At 35.2% G+C, this 17,110-nt stretch overlaps 3 protein-coding genes across 4 annotated transcripts; 1 reads left to right on the top strand and 2 right to left on the bottom strand.

Annotated features, from left to right (window-relative positions):
* Positions 1–5,176: 5,176 nt before the first annotated feature.
* Positions 5,177–6,921, bottom strand: LOC106331528 (adenylyl-sulfate kinase 1, chloroplastic-like). The gene is made up of 7 exons (XM_013769907.1): positions 6,654–6,921; positions 6,424–6,564; positions 6,106–6,255; positions 5,911–6,029; positions 5,728–5,812; positions 5,604–5,650; positions 5,177–5,514 (listed from the first exon to the last, which is right to left on the bottom strand). The coding sequence occupies exons 1-7, from the start codon at positions 6,850–6,852 to the stop codon at positions 5,419–5,421; spliced, it is 837 nt and encodes a 278-aa protein (XP_013625361.1). The 5' UTR covers positions 6,853–6,921; the 3' UTR covers positions 5,177–5,418.
* A 311-nt stretch (positions 6,922–7,232) lies between these two features.
* Positions 7,233–11,352, bottom strand: LOC106335813 (vacuolar-sorting receptor 3). Its single transcript, XM_013774428.1, has 12 exons — positions 10,826–11,352; positions 9,537–10,229; positions 9,380–9,468; positions 9,241–9,310; positions 9,096–9,179; positions 8,939–9,015; positions 8,784–8,865; positions 8,237–8,319; positions 8,085–8,151; positions 7,881–8,009; positions 7,692–7,801; positions 7,233–7,578 (listed from the first exon to the last, which is right to left on the bottom strand). The coding sequence occupies exons 1-12, from the start codon at positions 11,139–11,141 to the stop codon at positions 7,480–7,482; spliced, it is 1,899 nt and encodes a 632-aa protein (XP_013629882.1). The 5' UTR covers positions 11,142–11,352; the 3' UTR covers positions 7,233–7,479.
* Positions 11,353–12,550: 1,198 nt separating this feature from the next.
* On the top strand, positions 12,551–14,989 carry LOC106331834 (inositol-tetrakisphosphate 1-kinase 2-like). Of its 2 annotated transcripts, none has more exons than XM_013770252.1 (9): positions 12,551–12,994; positions 13,355–13,436; positions 13,525–13,557; positions 13,628–13,748; positions 13,840–13,932; positions 14,011–14,130; positions 14,206–14,438; positions 14,508–14,592; positions 14,668–14,989. In XM_013770252.1, the coding sequence occupies exons 1-9, from the start codon at positions 12,813–12,815 to the stop codon at positions 14,775–14,777; spliced, it is 1,059 nt and encodes a 352-aa protein (XP_013625706.1). In that variant the 5' UTR covers positions 12,551–12,812; the 3' UTR covers positions 14,778–14,989. The 2 variants fall into 2 exon arrangements, with proteins under 2 accessions (XP_013625706.1, XP_013625707.1); XM_013770253.1 differs by having other exon boundaries at positions 14,483–14,592; positions 14,668–14,876.
* The last annotated feature ends 2,121 nt before the right edge of the window (positions 14,990–17,110 follow it).

Here is a 17,110-nt window from a genome sequence, read left to right as displayed (position 1 = left end):
TTGTTATAATAAGTTACAAATGATCATAAAATATAACGCATATGAATTTTTATTTAATAAATATTCAAACTAAATAATATATATATATATATATATAAATACTAATGATTTAAAGCAACAAGATTAGCTGATCAATTTAGTCGTCCAGTTGAAATCTTTCAAAAGTATGTGAAAGACTAAAGTCAAAGTAAATATGGATTTAGAATAATAGTTATATTTTACTAACCGAAATACCAAAAAAAAACAGAACCGAACCGAAACCAACCCGATATCCGGATTGAACACCCCTAATCCAAATGAAGCCAAACTATTGTTTCATTCTCCAAAATATAATAAAAATAATAACTTAATCCCGCGCAAGGCGCGGGTCTTATCCTAGTTTTGTTTGATACATGATACACCTGACTATGGCATATTATCATTCACACGTTAACTATGAAAATATAACAAAGGTTTTATAAAATGATAAATCTATACTATTAAAACAGGATCCTATTTTAAAATTTTGGATTATGCCCTTAAGTTTTTTATCATATTTACAAGACAATACCACTCTTTATTTTTAGAATTTTGAACTAAAATTGGCAAGAAATATAACAGATTTTTTATATATATATATATGGAAAACTATATATATGGCATGTCAACAATCATTATTATTTTAATAGGTTTTGGAAAATATAAATATATTTAAAACGACTTTCCAAATTATGGTAACCAAATTTGTCTCATCATTTTAAAAAGTCACAATATTAAAATATTAACAATATTAAAATATTAACAATATTTTAATTTTGAAAATCCTTATACATTCCAAGATATTCCCTAAAAATACTAACAACCTAAATATTAAAATAGCTTAACGTGTTTTCCTATCTATATTATTAAAGTTGAAGTACCTATATGAATTAAAATTTGAAATAACCTTTTAATCACATCTACTTTCATTTCTTTTTTACTCATAAATATAATTAATTTTAATAAATGAATTTACAGAAAAAATATGATAAATATAGGTTTCCTTATAAATCGTAGGTATTACATTAAATTACCTAATATTTAGCTAATTGAAAAGATTGCAATCTTTCAATCATTTAATACTTAACAAAAACGATTTTATAAATAGCATATATATATATATATACAATCATATCTAATTTTAAATTTATCTAATATTCTCAAATCTTGGTTAGAAATTATTGTGAATAATTATTTGATTTCGTTTGATCTATGTAGAGGCCGGTTCATTTTCACGATGTAAATTTTCTACGTGTATCAATTTCTTACTAACTTTCTTTTATTGTTTTTTAACTAAATTTACATTATTTTGAACCCGCTAAGCATGGCAACTGTAGATACTAAAATTTTTATACATGAATTACATTGATTTTATTTTCTATTTTTCAAAATAAAAAATCTAAACACTGTTTTCAATTTTTTAGAAATGAATTAAACATTTCTTAAGAAAAATACAATACAAATCTATTTTTCTAAAAACTAAATGATTTTGGTCACTCAAAATTAACTCAAACCGGTTTAAATAGATGATCAATACAATTACATGAATCTAAATGGATAAAATTATTAAGAATTTAAAAGTAAATGAGTTCAAACGGTCAAGACATAAATGTGTTCGACAAAAATGAAACAGATCTAAATAAGGTGGATCTACCATTTTATCATTCTTAACAAAGAATTTGACAATTTTTTATTAGAATATGACAATGCATACTATCCCGCGCTTTTAAAGCGCTGGTCAAAATCTAGTCTACTTTTAAATCCAACACTGGTTGATAACCCGTCCCAGACTTTTATTTGGCCAGTGCAGTTTATAAAAATTCACATGTAATCTATAAAAATGGGCCATAATATTTTAGCAAAAGACCCTAATTTCTAACTAAATTTTGCATAAAAGATTTTGGACCATGTGCAAATGTGCCTTGAGCACATGCCCAAAGATGGACCTGTTGATAACTTAAATTCCTCTAGTGGTAAATGGCTGCCAGTTATGGGTACTGCCATGGGTTTGATTTCCTTGGCCATCCGGAACACCTTAAGTGATAAGAAAATGCGGATTATGAGGGCTTCGTAGTGATTAGTCCTTAGCCCTAGAAAGATTTTGGGATCATACCACGTTTATTTCCTTAGCCCTAGAAAGATTTTGGGATCATACCACTTTTATCAAAAAAACTTACATTTCAAAACACACACATTTTATATAAGATTTATTATGTACCAAATTTAAACAAAAAAAACATTCTTATGTGGCGAATATAGATGCTTAAAAGAAGGCAATTATCGCCAAGTCATATCAATAGAGTCTAGAAGATTAACCACATCGTGGTGGCCTAGTGGTTTCCACTAGAGGAGGAGTTGCCCTGTTGGTCCAGGCCAGGGATCGACTTCCCTCTAGTGCGAAATTATTAGTTCCACATGTGGCCACGCGGATATGGGCCCATGCTTACGGCCCATTTGAATACCCGGGAGAGGATCCATCCGTGGGTTGCACCTCCCACCCGGGGGTTAGGTTTGTGTCTTTAATAGACCCGGATTTAACCCTTCTTTTTGTCAAAAAAAAAAAAAATAGAGTCTAGAAGACGATATTCGTTATTTCCCATACGTATAGTTTACACAAGAAGTCATTACATGAAGATTATGAGCAAGTTTTCCACGGCACTAGAGACGAGATATGAAATTTTTGGTTTCATCAGGGTAAACACTAATACACAAGTATATTGGAAGGTAAATATATAAAGAGTGTGTTACCTTCTCAGACACTTTCTTCTCTTTTTTGTCGTCATGATAAGACACTTTCCACTGGAGGGACACATTGTCCTGTTCCACCTCTTGTGGTTTTACGGTAGTACCCATAACGCTTGGTTAAGGGAAACTAAAGGATGGTTGTATTTTTTTTTATTTTATTTATTTTTTTCTCAACTTTTTTTTTGTTTTTTTTGCAAAGTTCTTATGTTTTTATTTGTTTTTTTCTCAAAGTTTAAGACATTTGGAGAAAGTATAATTACTACAATAAATTGTAATTTGTTTTTCTCTATATTTTAACATCCATTTTCATATATATATTTTATATATTTCAACAATTATATAAAAAAAATGTATGGAAATAAGAAGTGTGGATGCAAAATTGTGAACATGTAAGAAAAATACGTGAACATAAAAGGATGTGGACATGGATGGTGAAAAATGTAGAAAATATCTTTAAAATTTTTGTGGATGAGGTTTCATGAACTAAGTTTCATGGATGTGTTTTCTTGGACAAGTTCTTATATTCCTAATCATCTTACATAATTTCTTAGTATCTGTGGACAAGTGCTTTATGCATACCGTGTAGTGTTTATGTACATGTATTTTGTGTAAGCCACTTTGGTGAACAAATGTGTGTGGACATGGATAATAAAAGTTTGGACGTAAAAAGATATGGACATGGACAAAACAAATATGAAAAATGTGAAAAGATAGTAGTACCCGAACATAGAATAGTGAATTATGTGGATAAATTCATATGTACAGTTTTGTGTGGACATATAATTTTGGATATTCAATCCTAAAAATACACCTAGAACATGTTTGTGTGAACGTAAGAGAGAGAGATCTAGTTTAAAGTTCAAAATCTTCCAAAGTTTTGTTGGGGTCAAATTGAAAATAGTCAAAATTTAAAGGACTAGATGTATAAAAAATAAGAATTCGACCATGTTGCGCGAGCTTCCCTCTGCAATTGAAAGCTACGACGAAAACAACCGCAATGGTGGATTCCGAGCATGAAGACCACCGCAAGCCTTGCTCTTGCCTCAGCTCGCTTGCGAGACTTTCGTCATATTCAATAAGATGAGAAACGATGAGGAATTTTGTGTGGACGAGGTCACATAATCAAAACAAACAGCGGGTTTTCTGAGTGAATGGTGTTCTTCGAAAGTTGATGAGGGAAAAGAGAGTCTGGGTTGTGAAATTAGGGTAGGCGAATTGAAGAAAGTAGATCTAGAATTCAATAATTGATGTTGAAGAAAGAGGGTGGTTCGATAAAAAAATGTGATGTTGGGGAGAGAGAGGGTGGTTCGATAAAAAAAAAAGTGATGTTGGAGAGAGAGAGGGTGGTTCGATAAAAAAAAAAGTGATGTTGGAGAGAGAGAGGGTGGTTCGATAAAAAAAAAAGTGATGTTGGAGAGAGAGAGGGTGGTTCGATAAAAAAAAAAGTGATGTTGGAGAGAGAGAGGGTGGTTCGATAAAAAAAAAAGTGATGTTGGAGAGAGAGAGGGTGGTTCGATAAAAAAAAAAGTGATGTTGGAGAGAGAGAGGGTGGTTCGATAAAAAAAAAAGTGATGTTGGAGAGAGAGAGGGTGGTTCGATAAAAAAAAAAGTGATGTTGGAGAGAGAGAGGGTGGTTCGATAAAAAAAAAAGTGATGTTGGAGAGAGAGAGGGTGGTTCGATAAAAAAAAAAGTGATGTTGGAGAGAGAGAGGGTGGTTCGATAAAAAAAATAGCGGCTGAGCTCGCGAGGAAGAGTGAGCCGCATACACAAAATCGACGAGTTTCAGAGCATAACATAACGGCTGAGATGCAGAACACGGTGGCTTGATGAGCTTGAACGGAGAATCTTGAAATCGAATTTTCCTTAATTGCATCTAAAGATTGAAACTTTTTAAAGTAAGAAACCAAACTTAGATAAGAAAGCATGATCGATCTTGGATTTCTTGAGGCATCTTGGATTTTTTCTTTGGCTTCGATTTTGTCAAGGGCCTTTCGCTAGTTCTCCGTCGTCGGACGATGAAGGACGAAGTGGAGATAGATACAAAATCAGGATTGGGAATTTGGCAAAGGGAAAATGGATCTGCGTTTTCAAATTGGGTATGGAAAGAGAAACTTATGATGAAGGACGAAGTGAAGATAGATACAAAATCAAGACTGAGGATTTGGGAAAGAGAAAATGGATCTACGTTTTGAAATTGGGTATGGAGAGAAAAACTTATGTTTTTCATAAAAAAATGAATTTTGTTTAAAATAAAAGAACCATGGTTAGTTTTCTCTGGTTAGTTTTTGTGTAGTCTGGTCAAATATGAGGGCATGAAAGACTTTACGCAGCCATAATGTGTGTGGCAAGCAGAAAGTCTCTTGTTGAGTAATACATAAGACATAAAGTGTCATAGAGAGTAAAAAATTCATATATAAATATTGAGTAGGCTAGTTAGCCCTTCATTTATGTTATATGCAGAGCCATTACATGAAGATTCAAAATACGTAATGGACAAGAAAAATTAAGAGATTATATTTATTCTTTTAAGCTTATGATTCCATAATAACAGCCATGAACTTTATTAATTTTGTACTCTTGGCTCGTTTAATAGAAATAAAACCATGGAATAACAAATATGTGCGGTTGAAGGTAACCCACAGTCTAATAGTATTTTATGCCTTAAGATAACCCTTGTGTTCTAAGTATGCAACGACTGTTTCAGCCATTTCGATCGGAGAAGTTCCCGTTCCTTCTTCTCCTAGAGAAATCTTCACATGGCAGAAAAAAAAACAAGAACATAAGGTAAAACACGAAAAGCTCAGGATCTAGATCAAGAACCAAAGTGATGTTCTATTACCTCACAGTTCAATGGTGGCTCGTAAGGGTCATCAATCCCGGTAAAACCTATGGAAACATTTCAAACGATAATATATCATCTCGGGATCTCAATGAGACAAAAACAAGTCACAAAAATTACAAACCTTTAATCTTTCCAGCACGTGCAAGCTTGTACAGACCCTTTGGATCCCTAGCCTCACAAACTTCAAGCGGTACATTCATGAACACCTATATATAATCAAACACCAACTTTACTCAAAATCTTGAAAACTTTCAATATAGACTAGAGAGATTACAAAAACAAAACCCATGTTCTCTCAAAGTACCTCAACAAAATCTCCCTCAGGAAGCAAAGTACGACAAGCGTCCCTGTCTCTTCTGTAAGGAGAAATCAAACTTGCAATGCATATGATTCCAGCATCCGCAAAAAGCTTAGCAACCTCTCCTAAAACAAAGCCAATTAAATGAGATTCGTTGTTAACGTTTTAAGAAGATTTTTTTAGTTAGGCTTTAGAGCTCACCGACTCTACGAATGTTCTCAGCACGATCCTCCGCTTTAAAGCTGAGATCACGGTTTAAGCCGTGGCGTACATTATCTCCATCGAGAATATAACAAAGCTTCCCCTTTTGGTACAGCTTCTGGTTCAAAGCACAAGCTAAAGTGCTCTTCCCTACAAATACAATAATGTTTAGATTTCACATAGACCCAAAACTAGATTGTTAAGTTTCCAATTTAAAATCAATTGGCAGTGAGTGGAATGACCCAAATCTTTTATATATTATTTAAATCCCTTTTATATTTCCAACATATTTCGAAAACTATTGATAGCTACACAAACCTGAACCACTAAGACCAGTGACCCAAATCACACATCCTTTCTGGTCAAGCAACCTCTGTCTATCAACTTTCTCAACAGGACATTCATGCCACTTTATGTTCGTCGAGTTTCCGACCGTAGACAATGGTCCTTGCTTTTGTCCTAATCAAAAGTGAAAATAAATACTCTTGACATTTTTTTCCCCATGGGGATTAAAAATATATATATATATGAAACAAAATCTTGTATACCTGTGTGACCATTGACCGATTTTAGCTCAGGGAGAGATCCATTTTTGCTATGGCTCATGGTTTGAGATCCTTCCATGGAAACACAAGCACGAAGAACACCGACAGATCTCGAGTTAGTACTCAATGAATTGCTGTCGGATATTATCCCTTTGGGAGATGCGATTGGAAGGCCTAGAAACGATTTAGCTCCGATCATCATGAGATCCGAATTCAATTAGAGAGAGATCGAAGAAGAAAAAGCGGTAAAATAAGGAAATGTGTTTTTTTGGGGGGGTTAAGAAAGTTTAATTAAGAAAGGAGGAAAATGTGACCGTTAAAAAGAGCGATTATTGGGTAGGTAAACTGGTGAAAATAGAGATGTTGTTGGCCACGTTTTTCTTTTTTGATTTTTAAAACGATGTCGTTTTGTATATTGTTGAACTTTTTTTGGTCAAAATTGTTGGAAGTTTTTTTGGTCAAAATTGTTGGACAAATGTACTTGACATGGATTTGCATCTACATTCTTAGATTTTATAGGTAAAAGAAAAGAACTAGAACAAAGAATCGGACTTCTGTCAGACTAAATATTGGAAATCAAGATCGAACTTTAAATTATATTCTCTCTTTTCTAATTCCACGAAGCTAAATAAAAGTTTCCGTAGTGCACAAGTCCCATGGACACAAGTGAAAATAGTAAGTAAGACACACGAGTATGCGTTACAAAAAGTAAAAAACCATTGAAAATTTCCAAACCTGTTTCAGCAAATACACTATTTGGTAGGTTACAGAGATACATAGGCATCAAGGGCCACAACGAGGAACAAATAGGTGGGACCGTTCCACTCTCTCAAGCACGTTCATCATTCACGTGGTTTGGGACCTCGGGTTGGTTGTCCAGTGGCATGTACTGTGCCATTATGGCTCTTATCTCTGAGTCCATGTATTGCTGTAAAACCAGACAGAGAAAATTTCAAAACAGAAAAAAACATTCCCCCAAGCAACCGTGTTTAGGTCCAAAGACAAAACAAAAAAGGCAAATCAAAGAAGAGAAAAGCTTACCCTTAGTCTATGTTTGTAAACAAGGTACGCTCCACCGGCTGCAAGTCCCAATGAAAACATTATAAGCCAAACGGCCGTCCACGCTGATTTCACTTGTGAACCAGTCTTGCCTAAATTTCAAAAAGAAAAAGAAACCTATTTGTAATGTATTCTTAAAACTCTAAGACTTGAAAGTTCATGAAAACTCACTGATGCAAGTGTCATGATCTCTGATGTAGAGAAGGTCACCGCTACAAGAGCACTCATAGCTTCCCCATGTGTTCTTGCAGCTACATTCCGGGCACTGACAAGCTTTCTTCTCTTTGCACTCATTAATGTCTGGTAAAAGGAAGCATTATAAAAGAGGATTAAGAAGTAGTGTCACACAAGTTTGGAGAGAGAGGGTCCTCTAACCTTCACACTTCTTAACACCGTCTCCTTTGAATCCTGGTGGACACTCGCACTTAACACTGTCCTTGTCCTGAATGTATCACAAAACTGAGACTTGACTCTCTTATATTATAATACGGTGAGATTGATAGAGCTAAAAGTGAAGAAAAGCTAACCACACAAGCAGAGAACGCATGTCCATCTCTCTCTTCATGCCAACAACCTCCATTGTTGATCGTGCATCTTCCTGGCCCGCTTGCTGCAATGAAAACACCAAGCAACTATTAAATGTGACATCTAACAGAAGCACAACAGCAGCAAAGGCAAACAATTTATCCATTTCCGTTGTAAAAGATGGAATATAAAGTTCAAAATTCTCGTGAGCATGCAACCAGCATTATATTTAAATTTTCATCACCAGGAAAATATGAGCTATTAAATACGAGCATATACCAATTGTTTTTTCTACAATCCGAGACAAGGAACTAGGCCTGGGCAAAAAACCAGGACCCGAAGATCCAAACCGGAACCAAACCCTCAAATAACCGAACCGAACCCAAAACTACCCGAACCGGCACGCGGAATGCCAGGCCTACAAGGAACTATATCAAGATATGTCGCTCTGTAAGTAACTAGACTAATAGTTTGTCATACTCAGATTGTTATTGAATAAAACAAGTCCATTAATTATAAACTACTTATTAAGATGACACGAACACTCACGTTCACAGTGGCTGTATCCATCCCCTTTGAATTTCACACCATCAACCAGAGGACACTCGCATACTCTTCCCCGGAAAGTATCCTGCAAAATTACTCAGATTAATATATAATAATATATAACAGAAAAAACATTTGCGAGGAATACCACATTATACCTTGCAAGCAGTTATGTTGGCTGATTTATCTTGCCAACAACCGCCATTGTTATCTAAGCACTCGTTTGACTCCATCTCTGTCATTTTGCAGTAGAAAATCCGAATTTCAAATTTCACATTTAAGTGTTCAAATTAACTGAACACCACCAGTATATACCTGTGCTCAGGCATATAGCTGGTTCAGTCGTCTCCTCAAATCCAGAACATAGGGCCTTCAGTACACCACTCTTCTCCAACTTGCCTGCAAGGAAACATTTATTTAACAAGATGAACTTAGAGTATAGAAGTCTTACGCGACAAACCTCGGTACTGTCTGTTGTTAACAACCAATGTAGGCAATATGGTAACATCACCCCTTGAACCCTTTCCGACCTACACAACACATGTAAGTACCTCAAAGAACATCACAGCTAAGATGGATTATCATTTAAGTAATTTTACTTGAGCATCTTGTTCTTCCTTTAGAACTGGATTGTCCGAGTCAGCATCAGGGTCTCCCATACACTTGTCTAGTTTTCTACTATCAATTCCTGTAAATACATAAAAATATATATTATTAAGCTCTTTTAATTTCCAACCTATAAATAGAAACACTTACCAAGCGATTTGATAACAGAATCAGCACACTCTTTGTTGTACTTCTTCTCCTTCATGGGACATCTAATCTGAAAATCAGTGACGTAATCCCACCAGACCCACGGTTTCCCGGTCTCATTCGCCACCTTGTAAACGCAAAGCTGTCTCAAATTCTCCACAACCACGTCTTTCCCATCGTACCCGGAGCTAAAGTCCTGCTCCGGATCAGGAGCGCAGTACCTCCCCTTGTTGATACACTGAGACTTACACTGCCGACTCAGCGTGAACGCGTGAGGACAGTACCAAGTGATGTAATGAGGCCTAAACTGCGTGTACCCGCCTTTCTCCAGAATCTGCGCTGCGCCTTTGAAATCTTTGACAAACTCCATCAGCATGTCGCACTTGACCCCGCACTCGTCGTTGCTGTTGGTCCAGAGCTCGTACTCGACGCGGGCGTCAGGGTGAGGGACGGCTTCTCTCCAGTCGAGATTCAAGTTCACCATGTCACCTCCGCTGATTGCTTTCTTCAGCTTCTCGCCGAAACCTTTCGTGACGAGAGCAGAAGGTATGGTGATATTCTCAATGTATTTGGCTGATGAAATATCCTCTTCTGGTGTGTCCATAGTGATCAAAGGCTCATCAACATTGTCTGCTACGAGAACAGCGGAAGCACCGGCTTTTTGCGCGTTCCAGACCTTCAGAGCGAAAAAACAATCTACAAACACATAATACAATCATACATTAGGCTAATCCAATGTTCAAGAAATCACTAGGCGGTAGTCAGACATCTTATAGAAGATTATCTTTTAGACGAGCGACTAGATTGTTTGAGAAAATAGTATTTTTTAGGTGCCTGTCTATACCGAATTTTAGAACACTGAGCTAAGCTCATGCAGAAACATGAAAAAAAAGTATTACATTTCCTAAATCTAATCCGATTTGCCGGGAAAAAAAATATAGTGAGACTTTGATTCTTCGTAAATAGGAGAGAATAGTATTTTTTAATTGTCCGTCTACACTGATTTTTAGGACACTGGACTAAGCTTATGCAGAAACATGAACGAAAGGTATTACATTTCCTAAATCTAATCCTCTTTGCCGGGAAAAATTATAGTGAGATTTTGATTCTTTGTTGCCTGTAGTGAATAGGAGAGAAAATAGTATTTTCTAGGTGCCGGTCTAGACCGAATTTTAGAACTTTGGGCTAAGCTTATGCAGAAACATTAACAAAATTAGAAGAAAGGCATTACAATTCCTAAATCTAACATCAATTATAAGATACAAAGGAGCAAAAGGAGTTTAGTTTTGAACCTCCACGATCAACCAAGAGGAAGGTAGGGAGAGCACCAGGCTGCGACTTAAAAGAAATAGAGAAATCGCTGAACTCTTTGCACGATTTCTGATTCTCCTTTGGATAAATTACGGTGCCGGCCATGCTTCCGCCGTACTGAGGGATCCCGAAGTTGCCAATTGCGCTGTCGTGAGTCCCCTTTATGCTCTCAGGCGAGGTCACCGATAAGCTGTTCTTCTCCACCACGAATCGAGCCTCGGAGCAGAAGGGTACGGAGAGGAGCAGACATGGAAGAAGAAAACAGAGGAGGTGATTCTGCTTGTGCTGCTTCATCATCGAGATCTCCGCCTCCGCACTACGACCAAACTCAAAAGGATCTGAACAAAAAGGCACACAATTGCTACTCGTCTGAATTGGAGCGTTGATTGTTGAAAATCACTCCTTGTCTGAACTCGATTGCAATATGCGAGTGTTGCCCGAGAAACACCGAGAAAATAAAACTCGGCTCTTTTTTTTCCACGTTTCTGGTGCGAGTGAAGACTTTGGACGACGACGCAGAGTCAAAAAAAAAAAAAAAAAAAAAAAAAAAGGGTCAATTACACTAACTAAAGAGGAACGGAAAACCCCAAGAAAAGGTTGTTTCAAAAAAAAAACCCCCAAGATGTATCAGTTAGACTCATTTAGATCGATTATCTATATGAGTTTTATTTTACACTAAAATTTTAAAACTCATTTAGATGATACTCATTTTAACACAAAACAAACATCAGTTTCCATCTCTATTCACAATCCCTAAAATGTATAGATCGTTTTTAAGTCATCATGTGCTAGAAGATTTGTCTCTAGAGAGTTTGGAACTCACATGGAAAACCATTTTGGCTAGTGGAACACTTTACACTTGTATTAAACAAAAGTCCATAAATTTCCCCTAACAATTTTCTTTAACTTTCATTACCTTTTTATCGTTTGATTTTAAAATTCACGTTGCGTGAGCACTTTAGGTTTGATAATGGAGTTTGCAAACAAGGACATATCATGTTTTATATTTACTAATGGCAAACAAGGTCATATTTTACAATCAAAAAGTTAAAGTCAATGCAAAATCATGCTGGAAGGGTCTTAAACTCTTAATACATAAAAATTTGTAATCTGACGGACATTCATAGTTTCATACAAAAACTTTAGAATTTTTCATGTTGTGTGTTTATATGAATTCTTCTAGCCAAAAGTTGCTAATAAAACACACAGCTTGCATGAAAAAAATGTCAAATACATGAAAAGAATATAATAGCATGAATGTTCTGTTAGTGAATCAGAAAGCATTGTCAAATTTACTTTTTATGTTGTAGTTTTTCAATATATAGTGAATATATCTATTTATGTAATAATTTACTTTTTCCAGAAATTCTGAATATTGACTTTATAATCTCCAATATTTACAAGAGACTTTCAAAGTACAATCAGGTTGAACTCTCATAAATAAAGTAAAATTGTCGTTTGCCATAATTTTTTAATCAGATGATACATTATGAAAGTTTTTGAAATTTTTTCAAAACTTTTAGTTACAAAAAAAAAAGATACATTATGAAAAATACGTGTATTCCATTTGGATTTTGTAAGCTTGCGTTACGTCGACAAAATGAAAACCTGGAGCCTTGATGCGAAAAGAAAATGAAAAACTGAGCCACGTGGAAAATAAAAGGCCCAGCAGCAGTAATGGGGGTAGGTATTCGGAGAGAGGTTCGAAGAGGAAAACCAAAAAAAAAAAAAAAATCCCAAGAAGAAAAAAAAGGTTCGAAGAAGCTTCGGAACGAAACCAATTCCACCTAAAATCTCTCTATAAATATTTGCTTCTGATTAGAAACTAGAAACCCTTTCTTCCAAAATCGCAGTGTTTCGGAATTTCTCTTTCTTGACTCCTCCGCTGAATCTCACTCTGTTTACTTCTTCCCCGATTCTTCATCTCTGATTTTGTCTCTGGGGTTCGTTCGCTATTTTGGTTTAGGTATGCGAGTGGAAGAAGAAGAAGAAGAAGATAACATGGTGCCTCAAGGAAATGAAGCAGACGGTGAAATGGTACTCGATACGGCGTCGTCTCAACATCAGGAGGAGAAGCTCGTTATTGGGTATGCTTTGACGTCTAAGAAGAAGCAGAGTTTCTTGCAACCCAAGCTCGAAGTTCTTGCTAGGTAAATACCCCTTTTCTTCTTTCTATATGTTCCAAGAACGTTGTAACAATCTTTACTTTACTTCTTTACAGATTGTTACTGTTTCCTGTGTATGGTCACTTTGGTCCACTGTACTTAGTATGCAACTGTTTTTGTATTTGGATAAATTTAGTATGCTTGTGGGAAGGAATCTCTTGTTTCCATGCGAATATTCCCTTTATATTTATCATTTGGATTAGTTTTCCACTTGGAGGTCAAAATGTCTTCATGGTTTGACTTATGATTTTTAATTCTTTTTGTCTCGTTTACTTTTTCTCATATCTGGTAACAGTTATTTTAAAAGAAGATGCTGAATTTAGCTCTTTCGTTTCATGTTTATAGGAAGAAAGGCATATCCTTTGTTTCCATTGACCAGGACAAGCCTCTCTCTGAACAAGGCCCCTTTGATGTCGTTTTGCATAAGGTTTGTGGTTCTTTGCATTCTATCCTTAGCTGCTGGAAAGTTAAGTTTTTATTTTCCCTTTGGAATCTAATGGATTGTTTGCTTGCAGTTACTGGGAAATGAGTGGCATGATGTTATTCAGGTTCGAGAACAGTACCATCAGATCTTCTGTTTCTACAACAGTATCTTATGTTTCTGTCTCTGTTTTGTAGGACTACCAGCAAAAGCATCCAGAAGTGACCGTGCTTGATCCACCAGGTTCAATCCAGCGTATATACAATCGACAATCTATGCTCCAGGGTCTTGCTGATTTGAATCTTGCAGAATGCGATGGTAACTAACTACTTTCTAACTGTTGCAATCTTTAGAGTAGGATACTCTTATTAATGTATACCATGAAAATGATGATGTGTTTTCTTTGTAGGCATGATATGTGTTCCAAAACAAATGGTTGTGTTACAAGATACAACATCAAGTGCTAATGACGTTGCAAAAGCCGGTCTCAAGTTTCCACTAGGTATGAGTCAGCTCACTTATAACTAACTATTTGGACAGCTGATTAAAAAACTCAATTTTGTATTTACTTGTCTTCCAGTTGCAAAGCCACTTTTGGTCGATGGAACTGCAAAGTCACATCAGTTGTTCTTAGCCTACGACTGTCTCTCGCTTGCAAAACTAGAGCCCCCTTTGGTTCTTCAAGAATTTGTTAATCATGGTATCTGGTTTACCTTACACCTCAATATGTGATATATTGCAATGAGGTCTTGACACACACTTTTTTAATGTCAAGGTGGAGTTCTCTTCAAGGTTTTTGTTGTTGGTGATGTGATAAGGGTGGTCCGACGTTATTCTCTGCCGAATGTTAGTAATGTTGAAAAAGAGAAAGTTGCTGGTGTGTTTCAATTCCCGAGGGTATCATCTGCAGCGGCTTCAGTTGACAAAACAGACTTGGACCCTCGTGTTGCAGAGCTACCTCCAAAGCCATTACTCGAAGGGCTTGTGAGAGAATTACGAAGCCGATTGGTATGCTTTATAAGAGTCGGATACAATTGTTTATCCATTGTAAGATCTGTGTTTTTTTCTGGTGTGTAGGGACTCAGGTTGTTCAACATAGACATGATCAGAGAACATGGGAGCCAAGATGTGTTTTATGTCATTGACATCAACTATTTTCCTGGCAAGTTCTTTACCTCCTTTTTTTGTGAAACTCTCTATGGCTGAATCAGATAATGTCAATGTTATTCAATTGCAGGGTATGGAAAGATGCCAGATTACGAGCAGGTGTTCATTGATTTCTTCCTGGGACTGGCGCAAGCGAAGCATGAGAAGGGACCGTGTGTGAAAAGTGGAATAGATATGTGAAAGGAGGTTGAAAGTGATAGAAACCGCTTGCCTTCTTCAAATATTTGTGTTGAGATATGATAGCTATGTACAGAAAATAGCTCTTCCTTGTTACTAGCAGTAGCTGATAAACAAGTTTTGATTGGTGATCACATACATCTGTGTTCTTTCTCTATGTCTGATACTGCAAAATTGCCATTCTCCTATTATCAACCACATCACGTTGCCTTCCTTTGCGATCTGAAAGATAATTTTAGTAGAACCAAAATTTTTGAGAAGCAATACATGATGTGCCGGATTGGGTCTTTAGTATTCTTTTAGGGTGGGCCTCGATTCCCTCATTTGTCAGATAGAAATGTCTGCAATGGCAAATCGTAATTTACGTGCTTTTCGTGTGTGATTTAAACAAATCGCATATTACCATGAAAAAGTTATTGTTAACATTTAATAGAAACACAAACGATAAATGAAATAGAAACATTTTATTTGATGAAACCAAATTATCATACTTATTGGAGTATGGATAAAATATATGACTATCGTAGAAACTCTTTAAATTAATACACTATAAATTAGTAAATTTTTTCGGTCTCGAGTTGGAGTAATTTACAATATGACACCATCTGATAAATAATAAGATAATTTATTTTTAAAAATTTTTATTTACATATATATATGGTTCCATTAAAATTATAAATTAATAATTTATATGTATAATTTATATAAGTACAACCAAAATCTTATATTATTTATTCTATATTCACAATGGAATTCATTTCTATTTTTTCTTAACATTTCAATATATTTTATTAACACGTAGTAAAACTATATTTAAATTCTATGAAACACATTTCATATACACCAAATAATATAATAAAAAATAATTTATAATCCAAATTTTAAAACTTAATTAATGTATATCTGGTAAAATTAACTATTTTTTATTTTATAAAATATAAATTAAAAAAAAGATATCTAAAACATCATTTTTTATAAATTAATAATTCTATAAATTAATAAAATAATTTTAACATTATTAATATATAAAAAAATTACTGTATAATTGTGTAGAACTATCTTTTTGGGCTCTAAATAGTAAATATATTTTCACATGTCGGTAAATATTAAAAAATACGTGCAACGTCAGAAATAAGAGAAAAGATTATGTAATTTATATGTGACATTTTCTTTTATTCAGCTCAAAAGTTTTGGACACATTATGGAAAACAGAGAGAATCATTTCGAAAAGCGCGCAAATAGTTTTTTCGTCTAAAACAGAATTCCGTCGACAACTTTCCTCTGAGAACTACAAGCTTTACTTGGTGCTACGATGAATTGTTGGAGTCAAGGTCACTCAAAAATTATCTTTGAAGGAGATAATGCTATCGTCATCAATTTGGTTACGAGGAAAACAAAAAATGTTGATGTCTTAGACTGGTTACCAGATATATGGAAATGGGAGCAAAAGTTCCAGATCATACAACACACTTGGACAAACCGGGGATCCAATTCATGTGCTGACTTACTGGCCAAACAAACAACACCAGACCGAGTAGAATTCATATATCATGCTTATGTTCCAAATGTAATACGTGATACCATAACACTTGGCTTTTTTGATCATTAATAAAATCAAATTTGATGGAAAAAAATTTACTATGTTTTTGTAACCATGATTTAAGATATGCCTGTATTTTATGACAACTAATTACAAAACATTTTGTTGCAAAATCGTGTCTACGTTGGATTAAGCTTGAAGAAAAAAAGAAACTTGATAAATAAGTTAACTTCTAATCCTAACGAGTTATGGTTTAAAGGATTGAGAAATATCCATATGAGTTGAGAGATTGGGTGAGAGATTATGAATTGTGTGAGATTGAGAGAGCTTGAGGTCTTGAGTTATTTTCCTCGAGAGATTAATAAGAGAGTTATTCTTATTAAGCTTGATTGTAATTCTATATGTGGTATCAGAGCAACGGGTTCAATATTGGACCTCTAATTAAGTTCAATCCCTAAAATTCGGATTTGAGCAAATGTTATGGGGAATTTTAACGGTTATGGCGTTCAGGTTAGATTCACTGGAGTCTTACACGGTCGAAGAGATGACGACAATGAGTAATATTGCGGTTCAATCTCAAGGAACCCTCGCAGATTTTTTTTTTTTTTAAGTCTATAAAAAAGAAGATCGCAAGTGTTGAAAGGCATGATTCTGAAGCTGGCATAAAGAAATCCAAGAAGAGAAAGAAGCACAAGAGGGTTTCTGGTGGATATAAGATATTAAATACTGAAAGCTCCAAAGTTAGTGAAGGAAGTCGAAGACATGAGAAATCTCCTCTGCTGTATTATAAAAGGAC

Source organism: Brassica oleracea, chromosome C3 (assembly GCF_000695525.1).
Source record: "Brassica oleracea var. oleracea cultivar TO1000 chromosome C3, BOL, whole genome shotgun sequence".
Taxonomy (NCBI): domain Eukaryota; kingdom Viridiplantae; phylum Streptophyta; class Magnoliopsida; order Brassicales; family Brassicaceae; genus Brassica; species Brassica oleracea.
This window is presented reverse-complemented; position numbering and strand designations above follow the sequence as displayed.

What these genes read in the sequence shown, in the direction of transcription:
- LOC106331528 (XM_013769907.1), bottom strand. Translation starts at nt 6,852, where the DNA reads ATGATGATCGGAGCTAAATCGTTTCTAGGCCTTCCAATCGCATCTCCC. An exon ending in TGAGAACATTCGTAGAGTCG is followed by an intron (nt 6,030 to 6,105) that starts GTGAGCTCTAAA and finishes GCTTTGTTTTAG; the next exon opens with GAGAGGTTGCTAAGCTTTTT. An exon ending in CTGAGGGAGATTTTGTTGAG is followed by an intron (nt 5,813 to 5,910) that starts GTACTTTGAGAG and finishes GATTATATATAG; the next exon opens with GTGTTCATGAATGTACCGCT.
- LOC106335813 (XM_013774428.1), bottom strand. Translation starts at nt 11,141, where the DNA reads ATGATGAAGCAGCACAAGCAGAATCACCTCCTCTGTTTTCTTCTTCCA. An exon ending in AGGAAGAACAAGATGCTCAA is followed by an intron (nt 9,311 to 9,379) that starts GTAAAATTACTT and finishes TGTGTTGTGTAG; the next exon opens with GTCGGAAAGGGTTCAAGGGG. An exon ending in TTTACAAACATAGACTAAGG is followed by an intron (nt 7,579 to 7,691) that starts GTAAGCTTTTCT and finishes CTGGTTTTACAG; the next exon opens with CAATACATGGACTCAGAGAT.
- LOC106331834 (XM_013770252.1), top strand. Translation starts at nt 12,813, where the DNA reads ATGCGAGTGGAAGAAGAAGAAGAAGAAGATAACATGGTGCCTCAAGGA. An exon ending in AAGCTCGAAGTTCTTGCTAG is followed by an intron (nt 12,995 to 13,354) that starts GTAAATACCCCT and finishes TCATGTTTATAG; the next exon opens with GAAGAAAGGCATATCCTTTG. An exon ending in CGGTCTCAAGTTTCCACTAG is followed by an intron (nt 13,933 to 14,010) that starts GTATGAGTCAGC and finishes CTTGTCTTCCAG; the next exon opens with TTGCAAAGCCACTTTTGGTC.